The sequence below is a fragment of the Orcinus orca genome, chromosome 12 (genome assembly GCF_937001465.1).
Source record: "Orcinus orca chromosome 12, mOrcOrc1.1, whole genome shotgun sequence".
In the NCBI taxonomy this organism is placed as follows: domain Eukaryota; kingdom Metazoa; phylum Chordata; class Mammalia; order Artiodactyla; family Delphinidae; genus Orcinus; species Orcinus orca.
The window spans coordinates 30,627,446-30,644,608 of NC_064570.1; the positions used below are offsets into that span (position 1 = coordinate 30,627,446).

General features: G+C 37.4%; 1 protein-coding gene across 1 annotated transcript in view; it reads right to left on the minus strand.

Moving 5' to 3' along the window:
* ENPP3 (ectonucleotide pyrophosphatase/phosphodiesterase 3) overlaps nt 1-17,163 on the minus strand; it is a 64,121-nt gene that overhangs the window by 24,647 nt on the left and 22,311 nt on the right. Inside the window, exons 10-16 of the mRNA XM_004263823.3 lie at nt 15,915-15,980; nt 15,337-15,409; nt 10,952-11,060; nt 9,459-9,587; nt 9,044-9,075; nt 6,181-6,308; nt 494-560 (exon numbers count right to left, since the gene is read on the minus strand). Coding sequence (XP_004263871.1) covers nt 494-560; nt 6,181-6,308; nt 9,044-9,075; nt 9,459-9,587; nt 10,952-11,060; nt 15,337-15,409; nt 15,915-15,980 — 604 coding nt within the window. The remainder of the gene's footprint in view (nt 1-493; nt 561-6,180; nt 6,309-9,043; nt 9,076-9,458; nt 9,588-10,951; nt 11,061-15,336; nt 15,410-15,914; nt 15,981-17,163) is intronic.

Consider the following 17,163-nt stretch of genomic DNA (forward strand, 5'->3'; position numbering starts at 1 on the left):
TCAGCGGCAGCCATGGTCTAATATCCTAACAGCCTAACAAAAGTTCTCTCACCTCCAACATATCAGACACGTTCCCATCTTAGGCCCTTGACACTGGCTGTTTCTTCTGCCTTGGACACCTGTCCCCTGAATACTTGAAAGGTTAATTCTTGCACCTTCTTCAAGTCTCTGCTCAGCCGTCATCTCAATGAATCTTACCATCTCCATCTTAGTTAAAGTTGCACCCTGCCCCCATGTCACCCCAAAACACCCCCAATTTCCACCTACCCTGCTTTACTTTTTCTTTATTTCCCGTAGCACTTATCTCCTAACATACCAGCCATACATTGCTCTGTTATGTCAATTGGCTATATCCATCTGTTAGAATGAAAACTTCATGAGGGCAGGGGTCTTTATCTGTGTTGTTCACAAAGGTATTCAAGAGTCCTGAACATTGTCTGTCACAAAGTAGGTGCTCAATAAATATTTGTTTAAAAAAAAAGCAGTAAGTTACCTCCATGCTCTTAAACTCATTGTTATAACCATGGTTGCCTCCTCCACAGGATGAAAATGGTTTAGTCCTATAAAGAAATAATATTATTACACTCTGATGAATCTATTAATATGAGACCTTATTGCAAACTGAGCGTTAGTGGATTTTGATGTAGCCTCTCCTTTTATATAAGTAAAATTTTCTGTCAACAACAGCATAAATATATTTATTTTCATGCTCAAATTCAGAGCCACAGAGGAACAAAGAGTGGTAGGAGAGAAGGAAGGAGAATTCCAGTATCTATAAATAGAATTCAAAGTATTTGGCTTTTAAATATTAAGAGAAGGATATACAAAGGCACTGATTTTTAAAAACTTTGTCTTCGGGCTTACCTGTACATTTACACATCCATGTCTGTGTGATTAAGAGTAGTTTGATTAATATATTATGTTAAGCGTTTCAGTGCTTTAAAAATAAATCTTTGGAACTGGGAAAAAATATCAATTCCTATTTTAGGTCAGAGATATCTAGGGAAATAATATGAAAATATGAATAGAGAATACTCAGGGCAAGTTAATTATAATACTTGGGAAGGAAAAGCCAGTATATTCTGTAAAGTCAGAGTTTAGTTTTAACTTTTGGGATTTTCTTCCATAGGTTGTTGTTCTATTACTTGAAAGACTTTTCAAATTTAATTCATTTGTATTTTGCCTACATTTTCACATTTTAGTCTTTGAATTGAGCAGTATTAGCAATTTTATATGTAGTTAGTTTTTATACTTGAAAACAAAATAGTGATAAAGGAACCTAGATTTTTTTAAAGCAATAATGTTATACAGGTTCAAATTAGGCCCCTAAAGGGAAAATGACTAATATTTCCAAATGTTGGCCTTAAAAAATATCTCTCATTTGTTTCCCCAATGCCCAGCTCCCAACCCCTGGGCAAATACACACACACACACACACACACACACACACACACAGGCACAGTTTTTGTTTTTTACATTGTAACCTTAATTGAGAGCAGGACTTTAGTGTCTTAAAAAATCAACTTTTAAAAAATTCATAACTGATTCTCACTCAGGTTAAATAAAAAAATAAAAATAAATCACAAAATAAAAAATAAATCACAAAACTCACAAGGCCACACTCAACTCTACCCAATAGAGGGAAGAAAGGAGAAACTAAGTACCACCCAGAATGGGGAAAGCAAGAGTAGTCCTTTTAATAGGGGGTTTAAGTTCAGTTACTCTGAGGTGCCAGTTCATGTCATCTTAGTTAATGCCAATAAAATTGATGGTATGAGGTAAAACTTGTTCTAAAAAATATTTTATACTTATTCCATATATATTTGGTTCCCCAAGATTACTGGAGCTATTTGACTGAGTATAATTAAGTTTTAAATTCTGTGTGGGAAGCTAGAGTATTCATTAATGAGAGAAAGGAAAGGTCTTTTGAACTAAGCCATAGGTAAAATTCTCTAAAATTGATCCTTTATCTTTCTGTTTTCAGATAAATCTAGTTTTTGTTGGTTTGTTTTTATATTTCCAATCCCTAACCCATCTTCATTAGAAAACTTTAGTATTACAAAACCATATTTGGAAGCAAAAGATAAAAATATTGTTAGAAAAACCTCTCTTTTTTATTGCTTTCCAAGTGAAAACTTTAGAAGTCTGCTTTTCTAATTGCTCACATTCAAGCTTTCCAACCATTAATTTGCCTCTGGAAATTACATATGGAAAAATGGAAGCTGGCAATTGGAAAAGATGAGTTGATTTTATCTTTCATAATTTAGCTCAACTTCCAAGTACTATCTAAAATCTTTTGGAACAAATCTCTTTTATCTTCTCCATGTCTAATTAATAAAGTCAAAATTAAGGCCCCGTTCCTCTGCCACAGCTGGGACATGACACACACGGGCAATGAGCAAGTCTTCTCTCCTGATACCCAGTTAGGTGCCAAGTCCTATCTTTCTCTGTCGTACCTGTCACATTTCCCTCGCTTTCCTCTACTGCCACCATTCTAAGCTAGATCTGACCTGAATTGGTTATCCTGACTCTGAACTCCAAAATCTTCCCACATAACTCATACACATACACACACCCCTAATTGTATTTAACCCTATATGTCCCTGCTGGAAATGGAAACATATATTTTAATGAGTACAAATGGAAGACAGAATATAATGAACTGGTACTATTCTGGAAAATCTGGGTCATAAGTTCACCATACTTTCCCAAAAGTGTGCTGACTAGTTTTGCCATCCACTACAGCTCCACAGCCTCCCTTGGGGCTGTCATCACGCTGAAGACTGGGTCACAACACATCTTTCTAACTGGCCTCCCTGCCACTTGCTTGACCATCCTCCTCCATATGGCAGCTGGAGTGAGCTCTCAGAAATGCAAATCCAATATATTCACCTCCAGCCACCTTGTATCTCCCAGTGGTCTCCTACTCTTTTCACAAAGTCACACTCTTTAGTCCTGACAGATAAGGTCCTTCATGCAGGAGGACCTGAATGAAGGCAGCTTCATTCACTAGGTGCTCTAGCAAAACGGAACCACTTGCAATTCATGGAATCTAGTCCCTCTGCCTGGAAACCTGACCCTCTGTTTCTACCTTTCCTTGCCCCAGAGCTGCTACTGACTTAAAAAAAAAAAAAAGGGACTTCCCTGGTAGCGCAGTGGTTAAGAATCCGCCTGCCAATGCAGGAGTCACGGGTTCGAACTCTGGTCCGGGAAGATCCCACATGCCACGGAGCAACTAAACCTGTGTGCCACAACTACTGAGCCTGCACTCTAGAGTCCGCAAGCCACAGATACTGAGCCTGTGTGCCACAACTACTAAGCCTGTGCTCTAGAGCCCGCGAGCCACAACTGCTGAGCCTGTGTGCTGTAACAACTACTGAAGCCCGTGTGCCTACAGCCCGTGCTCTGCAACAAGAGAAGCCACTGCAATGAGAAGCCTGCGCACCGCAGTGAAGAGCAGCCCCCACTCGCCACAACTAGAGAAAGTCCACACGCAGCAACGAAGACCCAATGCAACCAAAAATAAATATAAAAAAATAATTTAAAAAAAAAAAGGTGCTCCACTGCTCTGAGCAGAGAATTCAGAGAAAGAAGCAAATCTGAGAAGACACAGCCTGGCAGTGCTCAAGGTGTGGCAAGCAGAGGGGTGCCTTCCAGTAAGGAAAAGGGGTCCTTCTCCTCTGCAGACACAGCCTGTCCAGGCTTGGTGAGCTGAACAAGGGTTAGATTCCCGCTCCCACTCGTCTCCTTGGTTGAGTGCCTCTGTACAATGCACAGACTAGACAACTGCACAGGGAGACCCACTTATGTGACAGCATTTAGCCTAACCCATCCTGAGCCTTCAAAACCCAGAGCAGGAATCACACCTATGAGGAAGCGTTCTCTGACATTCTCTGGCATCCGCACCTGGGGTGTGAAATCACTCTTTGTTTCCTTGTGCCTTGTACTTGATCCCAGTGCAACAGTTGTTACACCTGATTATAACTGTTGTCATCCTCCCTCCCTGGGTGAAGATCCTTCGGGTGGGGACTGTGCCTATCTCCATTTCTTAGAAATGTGCCTGGACAAATCGATGATTTGTCAGTTTCCAGTCATAACATAAAAAGCTATTATTCATGTTATCTAAAAGGGAACTTTAACATTACTTCAACTAGTTTCAAATAATTGGGTTTCCCCAAATTAGTAAAATCTAACACATTTTATAGAGGGCAAAATAAGGAGGAAAAGGAGGAAAATAGATTACACTAAATTTGCTATAATTTGAAAAGGTAATCTAGTTATCAAATATTGAACATTATAACTAAAGATGACATATTTTAACTTAGAAAATAGGTAGCCTGAGACTCATGTGTTAAGGGTTGGAGATAGGATACACCCAGGACTTAATCAGATGAGACTTCCTGTTGCTCTGATTGGGGCTGTAGTCAGCATTTCTTCTGATGTAAGTTAGTTTACGTTGTATATGAATAGCAAGAGAATAGTAAAACCAGGTTCGTCTTGTGTTACAGATGAGACAAATGAAGACCTGAGATGTTTATCTGTGCAAGTTCTCACAACAAACTAGGTGCGGAGCCGGGACTTGAACTCTGGGGCTGCTGCTCTATGTACATCTGACTGCTAGCTAGTACATGTACAAAGCTCACAATTTGAGACTGAGTATTAATGTGTGAAACCCAGAGGTATCCTGGTGGCTGGGCTCTCCTTCTATAACCCATAGTCCATGTTGTTGAACTGATGGGCACCTTCTCATGTTGCACCTTTGGTCTCCTAACTCCTTTGATCTCATACCCTCAACAGTAAATATTTGGAGAACTCACTCACATCTATATATTACATACACACACTACTAAAAATCTTATATATTTAACGTTAGTAAAGCTTAATTTATCTCACATAATTTAATCTTCTTTTAGAGAATGCTGTCCTGACCCACAGGACAGCCTACTAAGCCAAAGGGCTATGAAACTCCAATTCCAAGAAGAAAGGCTAGTGTCATCTAGTGGCCACGTGTTAAACTGCACACTCCCTGGCCTAGCGGTGCCCTGCTTGGCTTTCCTGTTATCTCAGTGAATAGACCCTAGCAAATCTCCATTTCCTCATCCTGCACACATTTATTATGTTAGAGCCCAACTTCCTCTCTTCCTTTGTCTCCTCTTCCTTTACTAAACATATCTTCTATTTATATCCACTTATGCATATGGAAAAAATACTGGAATAAAATACAAAACTAGGGAATGTGAGTTAAACTACCAGATAGTGTGTATTTATTTGTTTACTGGCTTATTATCAGGCTTCTCCATTTGACAAGGAGGGCAGGAATAATTCCTGTATCCCAAATGCCTAGAACAGGGTTTGGTACACACATAGCAAGCATCAATAACATTTTGTTGAGTCAATTAATTAATTGGTTATTTGGGGATAGAATGATTCAGAATGCTTTATATTTTCTCAAAATGGCCTTATATTTTGCAAATGCTCAATGATCAATATGAATCACAATTATAGCTAGAAAAAAAGAAATGTTACAACTAATTGGTTAGCTTGGCCTTACAGCCATAAGCATGCTCTTTCAGAAAAACCACAAAGATGACAAAGATCTTAAAGAGCTATCTAATCCATTACTCATTACCAGCCTCTGAGACAACTGATGCCATCTTTATATCCTGTCTGCCACCTAAAGGAGACCACAGTGGTCTCAGTGGTTAAGAATGTGCTGGTTCTGATAATCTCTCGACAGTCAGCCTTCTTCCTCATTCTCATCTACATTGTAAAGATTAGTAGGCTAAGACGGGCAACCTCGTAACAGTCATTTCAAATACAGAAGTGCTAGATAGCATATAAAAGGTCAAGAAATTGTCATACTCAGGAAAATTCATGTGATGATAATAGCAGGGTAAGGTCAAGGAAATTTATAATGAAAGATGGCTGTTAAAAGTATTACGAGAGGGCTTCCCTGGTGGCACAGTGGTTGAGAGTCCGCCTGCCGATGCAGGGGATGCGGGTTCGTGCCCCGGTCTGGGAGGATCCCACATGCCGCGGAGCGGCTGGGCCCGTGAGCCATGGCCACTGAGCCTGCGCGTCCGGAGCCTGTGCTCCGCAATGGGAGAGGCCACAGCAGTGAGAGGCCCGCATACCGCAAAAAAAAAAAGTATTATGAGATAAGTTAATAGGCACACAGACCTCACAGCCTGCCACTGTCGATCCATCAGAAGATGAGCTTTGTCAATTCTCACATTTTTGGCATAGTGTAGGCGTTTTGGCAAATCAGGAGTCAAATAGGGTGTGAAATGCTGATCAGGTTTTCGGCACTGCAAAAGAGGTAAATTATTTCTTCATGACACCTATAAGATATGCAAACTAATTCAACAATTTCACCTCCTAAGATGATTTGTTAAACACTTTTTAAAAGTAAGAGGATTTAAGCCTGGCTAATAAAATAGGAACATTAAACTTATTATGTGTAGTCACATTCTCTAGTTATATTGTTTTTAATTGCAACAATATTTAAGTTCTAATTTAACATATGATGTAAATTATATTGTTTGCTGTCTGAAGTTTTATTCTTGTATATATACGTTAAACCACCATAAATCTCCCCTCCTATTTCGACAGAGAATAAATATGTTTGTATTTAGAGTGGCAATTACAAATTTGGAGTCTAAATTATACATGAAAAGTCTTATATAGACATTAATAAATATGAGTAAAAAATTTTTAAATTAGTTAAATTGCACCAAAAATCCCTTCACAATTGACTCAATTTACCCTTTAAATAACCTACATTTGCTTAATTTTCAAATCAAGTCAATAGTTTTTGAAATCTAGTCCAGTTCTCCCACTTGTGAAAAATTCATGGGTCTCTTCACAAACTGGAATGAAATTTTATTTCTTAATAATAACTGCTGTTAACTAGATGGCGTATTTAAAAACTTGGTAAAGGTGCAAATCATACTGGTATCTATACATGTAAAAAAAGTGAGCAAATGAGAAATAGAACTACAAAGAACCTTTTTCTCCCTCGACTTTTTTGAGAAACAACAGAAAAAAAAAAATACAGGTGAGGATAAGGGGAAATGAATTGTTTTCTACTTGCTCAGTTTCTTATTTATTTTAAGCCTCAACAATCTCATAAATATTTCAAGTCTGTGTCACTATTATCTCATGTTCAATATGCATAAGAAAAAGAAGAGACACTACAAAATTGATTTTAAAAATTTAAAAGAAATATAGAGAGTAGGAGAGTGAAGAGAGTTATAGAATGAAAAAGGGCAGAGAAACTTATTTATTGCACAGTTATTTCTGACAGATATTTTTTTTTCTTGCCTACTTTTCCAGTCTTCTTATTTTTCTACGTTTTCATTTATCATTACTTCTTTCTTAAGCCGCTATTTTTGTAACCTCCAGGCAAGCACATTGTGGCAGCTGCTGAGGATGCAGCTTCCTCAAAGGTCCAAGGGACTAGAATGTGCCCTTAAGGACCGCCGATCATTTGATGAGGCACACTTTGCTGACTGGATGTACAGCCCGAGTAAATCCAGAGAAAACTTGTGGTACACTGCCAACCTCTGAAGAAGTATGGGGTTATTCTTTGCATCTGAGAATTTGAGATGAAGACGCTAGAGTTGAGATATAATTTTGGTCCTTTTATCTAAGAACAAAGTTGATGCTGCTGTCTGTCATGCAGCCAGAATGTGTGGAACTTGCCACTTCGTGTTTGGTTATGTTTGTCCAATATAAGCTCAATATAGGCCCACAAATCAGCATTCCTGGAAATATTGTACTACCACTTGGAACTCTTCCCTGGGAATAATGGGCTACTTCATAAAATGATAGTCCATTTCCTCAGGGCTCTGCAGCTCCAGGCCTGGTCCTATCTGTGATGCCATGTAATGGATTTCCAAAGCCTGCGGTATCCAATCCCTTTGCGACACTAGGATTATTAGACATTTGCCATCATTTCACCAATAGGACTACAGCTATAGGGATCATGAGGTGATGGAAAAAAGGGAAAATGAGATGTGGATTTAGAGAGTCCATTTGCTGGAAATTCTCCACTACCCTTCCAGTCAGCATGGGCACATTCCAGGTACACCCTTCACCACCTTCACCAGTAGGGAGTGAGACGATCCATCATGCTTACTCAAGATCAGAATATTAGGTGTAAGAGACAAAAGGAGTGACTAACACTAAAGAATTCTGCTCAAGCGTTCATTCTTACTTCAAAATTGCAGTGGGTCCCAGGTTATAGTAACCACTCTTTCCCCAGAGTTTCCTTATTCACATTTTCAGCGTTCAATGATTCACATTTTATTCTCACAGTTTTTACTATGTTTGCATATCGCCTATACGTAAATAAATCTAGCCCTATCCCAAGCCGTGGTAAACTCATGAATCCATATAATAGATGTATATTTGCAAATATACTTTAAACATAGAACCATTAAAACCACCATAGAAGAATATTTTATTAATATTAAATATTTCATTTAATATAATGGTGGTTTTATATATAATATAAAACAAATAAATATTTCATTTAATATTAAAAATATTAAATATTTTAATATTTCGACCACTTTAAGCTATCTGGAATTTGTCCTGCTTATTTACTTACAACCTGGGATACAAGAACCAATCAAAAGCAGTTGCAATTATACTTAAGGGAGTTGATTTTTCTGACCTGTACAAGAAGATCTATAATATCTGTGCTTCACTATTTTCCAATATTAAATCATACAAAAAATATGAAAAATGATGCCGCCTGAAGCTCACTAGCCCAGCTCCTTTGAATGAAACATCAGCCCATTCAATTCAGGAGTCAGTGCCTCTGATACCCAAACAAATTTCCAATGGTGGTGTCAACTCCAAAATAAAAACAGCTAAGGTAAAACCAACTGACAGGAATTTAAAATAAAGTTGATGGAGGTTTAAGAAATAAATTACAAATGGCTTGGACTCGAAAATATAGAATACAGCTTTCTTGAAACTTAGATTAAAGACATCCATTAATTTAAACATATGTATTAGAAGACTGTATACTTACACTGAGGTTCCTAACAATTTCTTCAGAATCAACTGTTTCAAAAGAAAAAGAAGTAAATCACATTACAACTGATACCTGACAACTGCAAAAAAATATAAACAATTCAAGTGAATTTGACACAGACATTTATTAATGACTGTGATCTGGTAAAATTAAGTAAAAAAGTACTTTAAGCAAAGAATTATTTTAGTGTTTAAGAATGGAGTATATTTTAACTTAACAATATTAGATATTACCATAGACTTTAATGACAGACTGTAATTAAACATGGGATTTTCTCATTTGCTTCTGTGTGGTCTTCCCAAGAGGTGAGAAGAGGGGGCCTGGTAATCCCTGCATCCTCAGAATCAGGAGGCTATGGTTATTCGCTTTCAGTATTACCTTTATTTTTTTATGTGGTCATCTTCATACTTACAAGTAAAAAAATCATGAGGTATATTCAGAGTCCTGATGCGGGGGGCAGGTCCTCCATACATGTAGAAGTTTGTTTGGGAAAAATAATTAGTCATATATTCTACTTTGTCACAATAAGTCTGATCCATTCCTGAATTAAAAAAAAAAATTATTCACTGAATGTATAAGATGGTAACAATCGGTTGTCTTTGATCAGATCAAATAGGAGATATTTTATGTTACAGATCTCAAACCAAGTTTGACTGAGAACCTTTACAATTTACTCAATTATTTTATTCTAATTAGCAGGCCTTGAAAATCCTGGCAGTGGAAGACAAGGATCATGTTTATAAGAGAAGAACAGATAGGAATTATAAACAGATCATCTGTTCAATGTAGATCTGTTAAAGTAATTTCGAAGAAGAAAGTTCTCTGTAGGAAGCTAATTAAATCTTTATAACATCTGATTTTACATAAAGCAACATGATATATTTTTAAATCAAAAAATAACATGCATTTTTATAAAACAATACATTAAGCAAGAGAACAAAGTCTAGATAATTTTTACTTTTCATAAGTGTATTATTTAAATTTATATAAGAAGCATATGCTTTAAAAAAGAATTGGTAGTTAAACCTTTTTTATTTGAAGATTCTTCAGACTCCATCCATATTTTTATTATTTTTACCATTCATTTTATTATTTTTATATTTTATAATTTTTTAACAAAATATGCATTAAAATATTTTCTTCAATTTTAAAACAATGGGTCAAAGTATTAGGGAACCATTTTAGAAACTTAAAATAAATTACTATGTCTCACATTATCTTGTTGTAAGATATAAACAATATTCTGCAGACGTGTCCCTTTTCCTCTTCTCACCCCATCTAGATTACCCTGTCTAGAAAAGGTCCACTTCTGCTTTACGTACTTCCTACCACACCACATCAAGGAAAATACTTGGCATTGAGTTAGCACTTAAAAAATATTTGTTGAATGAATGAGTACTTTAAAAGTGAGGTTGCAGAGGGCATGACGTCTGTCTCACTTCTTTTAATATTCAGGTTGATGGAAATGGAGAACTACCCTCAAGCAGAGAAATGTGGAGTGACAGGACTTTATAGAAGTCTATTCACATGACCAAAAAAATACACAGAACATGGTAAAACTAGCCAATTCAGCAAACTGCAGCCAATCTATTTGAATGAATCATTCACTGAAAAGAAGACACTTTTTATGATGACAGCCCAGCCGCATCCTTGTTAAGTACTACTAACTCCAAATATATAGAAAATTAAGTGTATGGATAGATTTTTCAGAGTGAATGTTAGAATTAAACTAAAAGTATAAATTTTAGTCCTCTATTCATCACAGCCTACTACAAAGCTCATTCTTTGCTCATTTAAGAGCTTCTAGGTCTAGAAATAGACTTTTAAAAATCTCTATTTTTTTGTATGCCCCCCAAAGTGATAAGATTTAAGCAATGATAAAATATGATTTTAAAGAAAGCATACCATGGTCAGCCAAGAGGATTATATTGACACAATTGACTAAGTTTCTCTGCTTTAGGCCTTCCATCAACAATCCAAAAGTGTAATCTACTAACTGTAAGGCTTGAATTACCTAAGGAAAAAAAAATTGGAGTTAAGATTATCTTCATGGATTAAGGCTTAATTAACCAAACCATTACCTAATCAAGTAAAAATTAAATAATTTCCTTCTCTGAAATTGCTGGGTTTTGAAATAGGATATCAGAGCCCAGCACCCATACTACATTTACCAAATACCACTTCCCTATATTTCTATAGACAAAAAAAAAAAAAAAAAATTAAACCATATTCCTTACAAAGGGAAATAGACTACTGGCCAATAAATACCTGAGAAAAAGTGTTCAACTTCAACATTATTCAAACATTATTTAACTGCAAAGGTTTTCATGATAATTTCCAGTGCTGGGGAGAAGAGTCCACAGACACTTCTATAGGAGCCTAAATGGTTACACGTGTTCCAGACAACAGTGTGACAATGTGTAGCCAGAGAGTTTAAAGGGGGCATACCCTATAACCTAATAATTCTGTTTCTGGGCATTTGTCCAGAAACATACAAGGATGTTCATCACATTATTTATTTACAATTTAAATAGAAGAAAAAAATTATACCATATCCTTAAGTAGGTATACTCAATAACCATTAAAAAATATTTAAGCAACCTAAATATCCATCAACAGAGGAATGGATAAAGAAGATGTGGTACATATATACAATGGAATATTACTCAGCCATAAAAAGGAACGAAATTGGGTCATTTGTAGAGATGTGGATGGATCTAGAGACTGTCATACAGAGTGAAGTAAGTCAGAAAGAGAAAAACAAATATTGTATATTAACGCATATATGTGGAATCTAGAAAAATGGTACAGATAACCTTATTTGCAAAGCAGAAATAGAGACACAGACGTAGAGAACTAATGTATGGATACCAAGGGGGAAAGGGGATGGGGATGGGAGGAATTGGGAGATTGAGATTGACATATATACGCTATTGATACTATGTATAAAATAGATAACTAATGAGAACATACTGTATAGCACAGGGAACTCTACTTAATGCACTGTGGTGACCTAAATGGGAAGGAAATCCAAAAAAGAGGGAATATATGTATGTGTATAACTGATTCATTTTGCTGTACAGTAGAAACTAACACAACATTGTAAAGCAACTATACTCCAATAAAAAATAATTTTAAAAATATTTTTAAAGAACAATGGCATAGGAAGATGATCACCGTACAATGCTAAAGTTAAAAAATTAAAGCCAAACTGTATACACACCCATACATATTGCATAATCCAATTTTGTTTTTAAATATATTCAGCATTTCATAGTAAAGTCACATATATGGAAAACCAAAAGAAAATATATCAAGGTACGGTTAATAGTGATTGTCTCTGAATAATGAGTTGGAGTTCATTTTTATTTTATTGTTTATATTCTTCTGTATTTTTAGACTTTTCTACACTTTATTGATATAGTATATTTAACTGACTTAAGGTTTAAGCGAATAACTTTTAACTAACATAACCTCATCTTTTTTCAGTGAATAAGAAAATATAATAGCACTTTCCCCACAGGATTGGGAAAAATGTTTAATCTTCTTAGTACTATTATAACAATGATTGCCTTTTGTTTTCTTTTTTGAGAAAGGATTTTACAAGCCAATTACTGTTAAGAGTGTTAGTGCATTATCTCATGAAACCTCTCAGCAAATATTCATGGAAGGTGCTATTGGAATTTCCAGCTATAGAGACCAGGAAACTTGAGGTTTAAAACAGTTAAGTGACATGCTGCTGATCCCACAGTTACTAAGGGACAGGGCAGGACTTTAACTCAAATCATCTCTATATACTGCTAAATCTGTCATCAACTCCACGACACTTTCCTGACCCTCATTCTCAGGGTCACCACGCACTCTGGTTTGCCAGTGAGAGTCATGGTTTCCACCTGTCATCACAGCATAATTATGTTCCCTTTCACACAGTCCACCTACTCACTCCTCCCGGCTGCACTCAGAGCACTTCCTCTTCTGTCCTCCCCTGGCACCCTGGCATCCCGCTACCTTTGGACTCTCCACAGTTTAGAAATCATCTGTGCCTGTGTCTGTCTCCCCAGGAGCATGGGAGCTCCTGCAGGGAAGGGACTGTGCAACCAAACTCATCACCTGCTTCCTAAGCACAGAGCTGTTCACAAAGTACACACTCCATAGATGGCACGTTGCACTGAACGTGAAGTGAGTAGATGCCAGCCTCCTAACAATAGCAATAGCAAAGCCATAAAGCCTTCCAGTTTCTGCATCTGTTTGGCCTCTTCTTAAGTTTTAAATGAGGCTTTGTCTTAATCCTTCTAGTTTCACTCTTCACTCTTTCTTTCCTTAGGACATCTCCGCTTCCATGCACTATCTGTATGCTGCCAAACGACCTGATCGCCAACTCCTTTGAGCTTTAAATCCATATTCAGTTGCCTTCTGGACATCTCCATTTGGATGTCACAGGCACCCCAGTCACAACATGATCTTCACCTCCAAGAAGATGCCCTTCAGTGGTCTTATTGGAGGAAACTGCCTGCTTATGCTAGAAACCTGAAAATCACCATTGATTCCCCCACCCCATCACCTATCTCACACCAAGTCATATCAAGTCCATCTCTAAAATGAATCTTAAATATACCTTCTTCCATCCATGATGGTTGCCACTACAACAGTCCAAGTCACTATCATCTCTTTCCTGAAATGTTGTAAAAGCGAACTCATGTCTCCCCACTTTCCCTTGCTCTCTCTAGCCCATTCCTCTTACACGATAAAAGTGATATTTAAATTCACATAGATCTGATCATGTCCTTCCCTGATTAAAATGCCTCAGTGCTTCCCATTGCACGTCTTATGGCCTAGAAGAACTCGCATGGTTTGGCGCTTGCCTCCTTCTGTAAGCTTCCTCTTAGCCCTCTCCCCTGGTCCACAGTGCACCTGACACTAGTGAGAGATAATCCTCGTATAGCAATTCAAACAGTACCTGGCACAGAGCAGCACACAATAAGAGTTAGCTGCTATTCTTATTTTTACCATTATCATATTGTCTAGCTATCTGTCCATTTGTCTGTCCATTTGTTCCTCTAATGTGCTCAGCTCTTCCCTTAATCAGGCCATTTGTGAAATTTTTATCTTTTTTGTTATTCAGAGAACTTTCTAACCATCCCTAACCCAGACTAGGTTAGCCCCTAAAGACCTCTCAGGGCAACCTGATCGTTCCCTTTGCAGCACTTTTCCAAATTACACTTAAAATTTATTTGGGTACTAAACTAGAGCATTGGATAGAAGAAAAAGAAATGGCACCTAAAGTCAGCTGTAGGGGTCAGACAAATGCAGATTAGAGTAACTCCTCTCAGATCATATAAAGCAGGGATAACAATTAAAATGGAAAAGAAGAAACGGTGAATATGCTTTAGATAGTTACTAAGCCATTCACCCTTAGAATAACCTGATTAAGTGTTAGATTCTGTGAGACACTCAAGGGTGGTGTAGGAATATGAAAGAGGACTAATGGGTTCAGAGTGGTCAGACTTGAGCAGGGCTTATATTAGAAATCATTTTGATTTAATGAAAAGGAAGAAGAAGGGCATTTCTGACAAACACCTAAGTCATGCTGCCAGAACGAATATGCTTGCATTGCAACTGGGGAAAACTGTTAAATGAGTTTCCATGGGGTAAGGAAACGCCATACTCGTGGGGACCTTTGCAACTTTATATCATGTCCAAGACAATGCAGCCTTGAGTGGGTTTTAGAAGAGAATCTGCTTTTTAAAAAAAATCATATTTAAGAACTATATTTCTGTAGTAAATACAAAATGGTTTAGATAATGAAGTAACAAGTATTGAAGAGTCTACCTCAATTATAATGGGGGCCTAGAAGGCGAATAACTCTGCCTGATGCAATAATATATTGTCCAATTATAAGGAACTTCTGATTGGAACTGTGCTTGAATAGACAGCCATATATTCCACGATGGACTTTCAGGTGACATGGCTCGAAATGGGCTACATTAACACGTTAAGTTGACACACGGGATCTAGCCTCGATGTTCTCGTGATGTGAGATAACAATGCTGCATCTAAGTATTCAATAAGTGTTATCAAATTAATCAAGATGTGCTTAATAAGCCAGATATTCTTTTTACACTTTTAACTATTTTGTGGTTATGAAAGCAGATAATCATTTAGACTTTTAACTCTTTTTATGTCTTCATGTATATCAAATACACTTGTATTCAGTGGAAATTAAAGAATAACGTTGCACGCTGTGGGTGAAGGCTAGATGATTTTAGCTTTGTTTAAAAAGAAAAACTTACTGCGGCACTGACTGGTCCCTGAGCATGTCCTGCAGAATCAGGTTGTTCCACGTATATGGTATAAAAATCAGGTCTAGGGGTAAAATTGAAACAGAGAAAGACGTTACCCATTTGGAATAAAGGTACAAGGTGGGTGTGGGAGATTTGTAGGTCTGGAACTTTGTGGCAGTTTCCTCCTCTTTTTCTCTGGTCTTTCCTTCTCTACAACCAGGCCCAGTGGTTCAGTGGTTCTGCTTGGCTTTGGCAGGGATAGTGGTCTAGCAGGAAGTAAATGAGACCTTCCAGGATGTAAGCACTTGTCTGACTCAGTGCTGAAAATCTGTCTTGTTCTTGCTAAGACCTCTCTTGATGAGCTACAGCCCTCTGTATTTCCTACTTTATGACTTTCTGCTGACTCTTTTCTCTGCCACACTAGTCGTTTCTTTAAATGTCTAGTTTTAAGAATAATTCTTGAAAAATGCCTGTAAAAAGGAAACGCCAAGTTTTTTTCCAAAATGGTAATTTAAACTAAGAAATACTTTCATTTTATGCCCACAAACATCCCGCTGTGCCAGCACTTCCCTGACACTAGATATTACCGTTCAGCTTTGGGCAGGTCCAGCCACTTTAACAATGTAAAGACCCTTTCTTCATATGTGACACTTCTGAAATGAAAAGTAAAAATAATTTTTAAAAATTAATCATATCAAAATAACTTCATTATATGCCTGCTCAGGAAGGCAGGTTGATATTTTCAGATATTTTGTGTCCATATATTATAAAAGGGATTCAGTACTGCTCAAAGGGATTCCCGTTTTCAATACCTATATGGAGATACACTCGACTCACTATAAATTCAATGTATATTGTTTTCTTTCCTTCTCATCCATCCTTCCTTCACTGTTCCCCCGATTAAAATAGAAGGCCATTAATTACTATCCATTAGTTCAATTTGTTGATTTTTATTTACTTCATTCATTTATGCATTTATGTGCACTATCTTTTGTCAGACATGATTTGTTCATTTTAAACAGAATTTATCAGTGAGCAAACCAAAGACGACGTCCTTCCTAGAGGTTACATTCTAGTCAAGGAAGACAAACAATAAATAGGCCTAACACATAAATAAATTACAGAGTGTATTGAAAGGTGAAAAATGCTATGGGAAAACAAAAGCAAGACTAGAGCCAGAATAAGGGGCACTGAGAAACTGGAGTGGGAGAATTTGAATTTGAAAGCTTAGTGTGATGAGGCTAAGACAATACTGAGAAGGTAATTTTTGAGCTACAGCCAGAAGGAGGTGAGGGAGCAGGCTGTACAGATACATGGAGTGAGATTGTCTCAGGCAGAGGAACAGCCTGTGCAAAGGCCCTACAGCAGAAGCAAGCCTGGTATGCTGGGGTCACCGAAAAGGTCAGTATGGCTCGAGCAGAGTGACAGCACCCAGGAAAGTAGCTGGAGAGGAGTCTGAGAGGCAGGGGCACAGCAGGGCTCATACCACAAGGGCCTTGTAGGCTTTACTCTTTGCTAAACTGCAAGCCGTTGAAGTTTTTGGTGCACAAGAGTGTCATAATTGGACTTGTTCTTTTAAGTAATTATTCTGGCTAATAAACTGAGAATAGATTATAGGGAACAGAAATAGAAACAGGGAGACGTGTAAAAAGGCAGCTGCAGTAGTGCAGGCAAAAGAGGATGACGGCTCGACCAGAGTGTTAATGCTGGGGGTAATAAAAAGCTCTCAGACTGCATATAATATTTTGAATTAGAGGCACAAGGGTTTGCTGACAGACGGGATGAGGGATTAAGAGAGAGGAATCAACATTGACTTCAAGATTGTTTGGCCCAAAC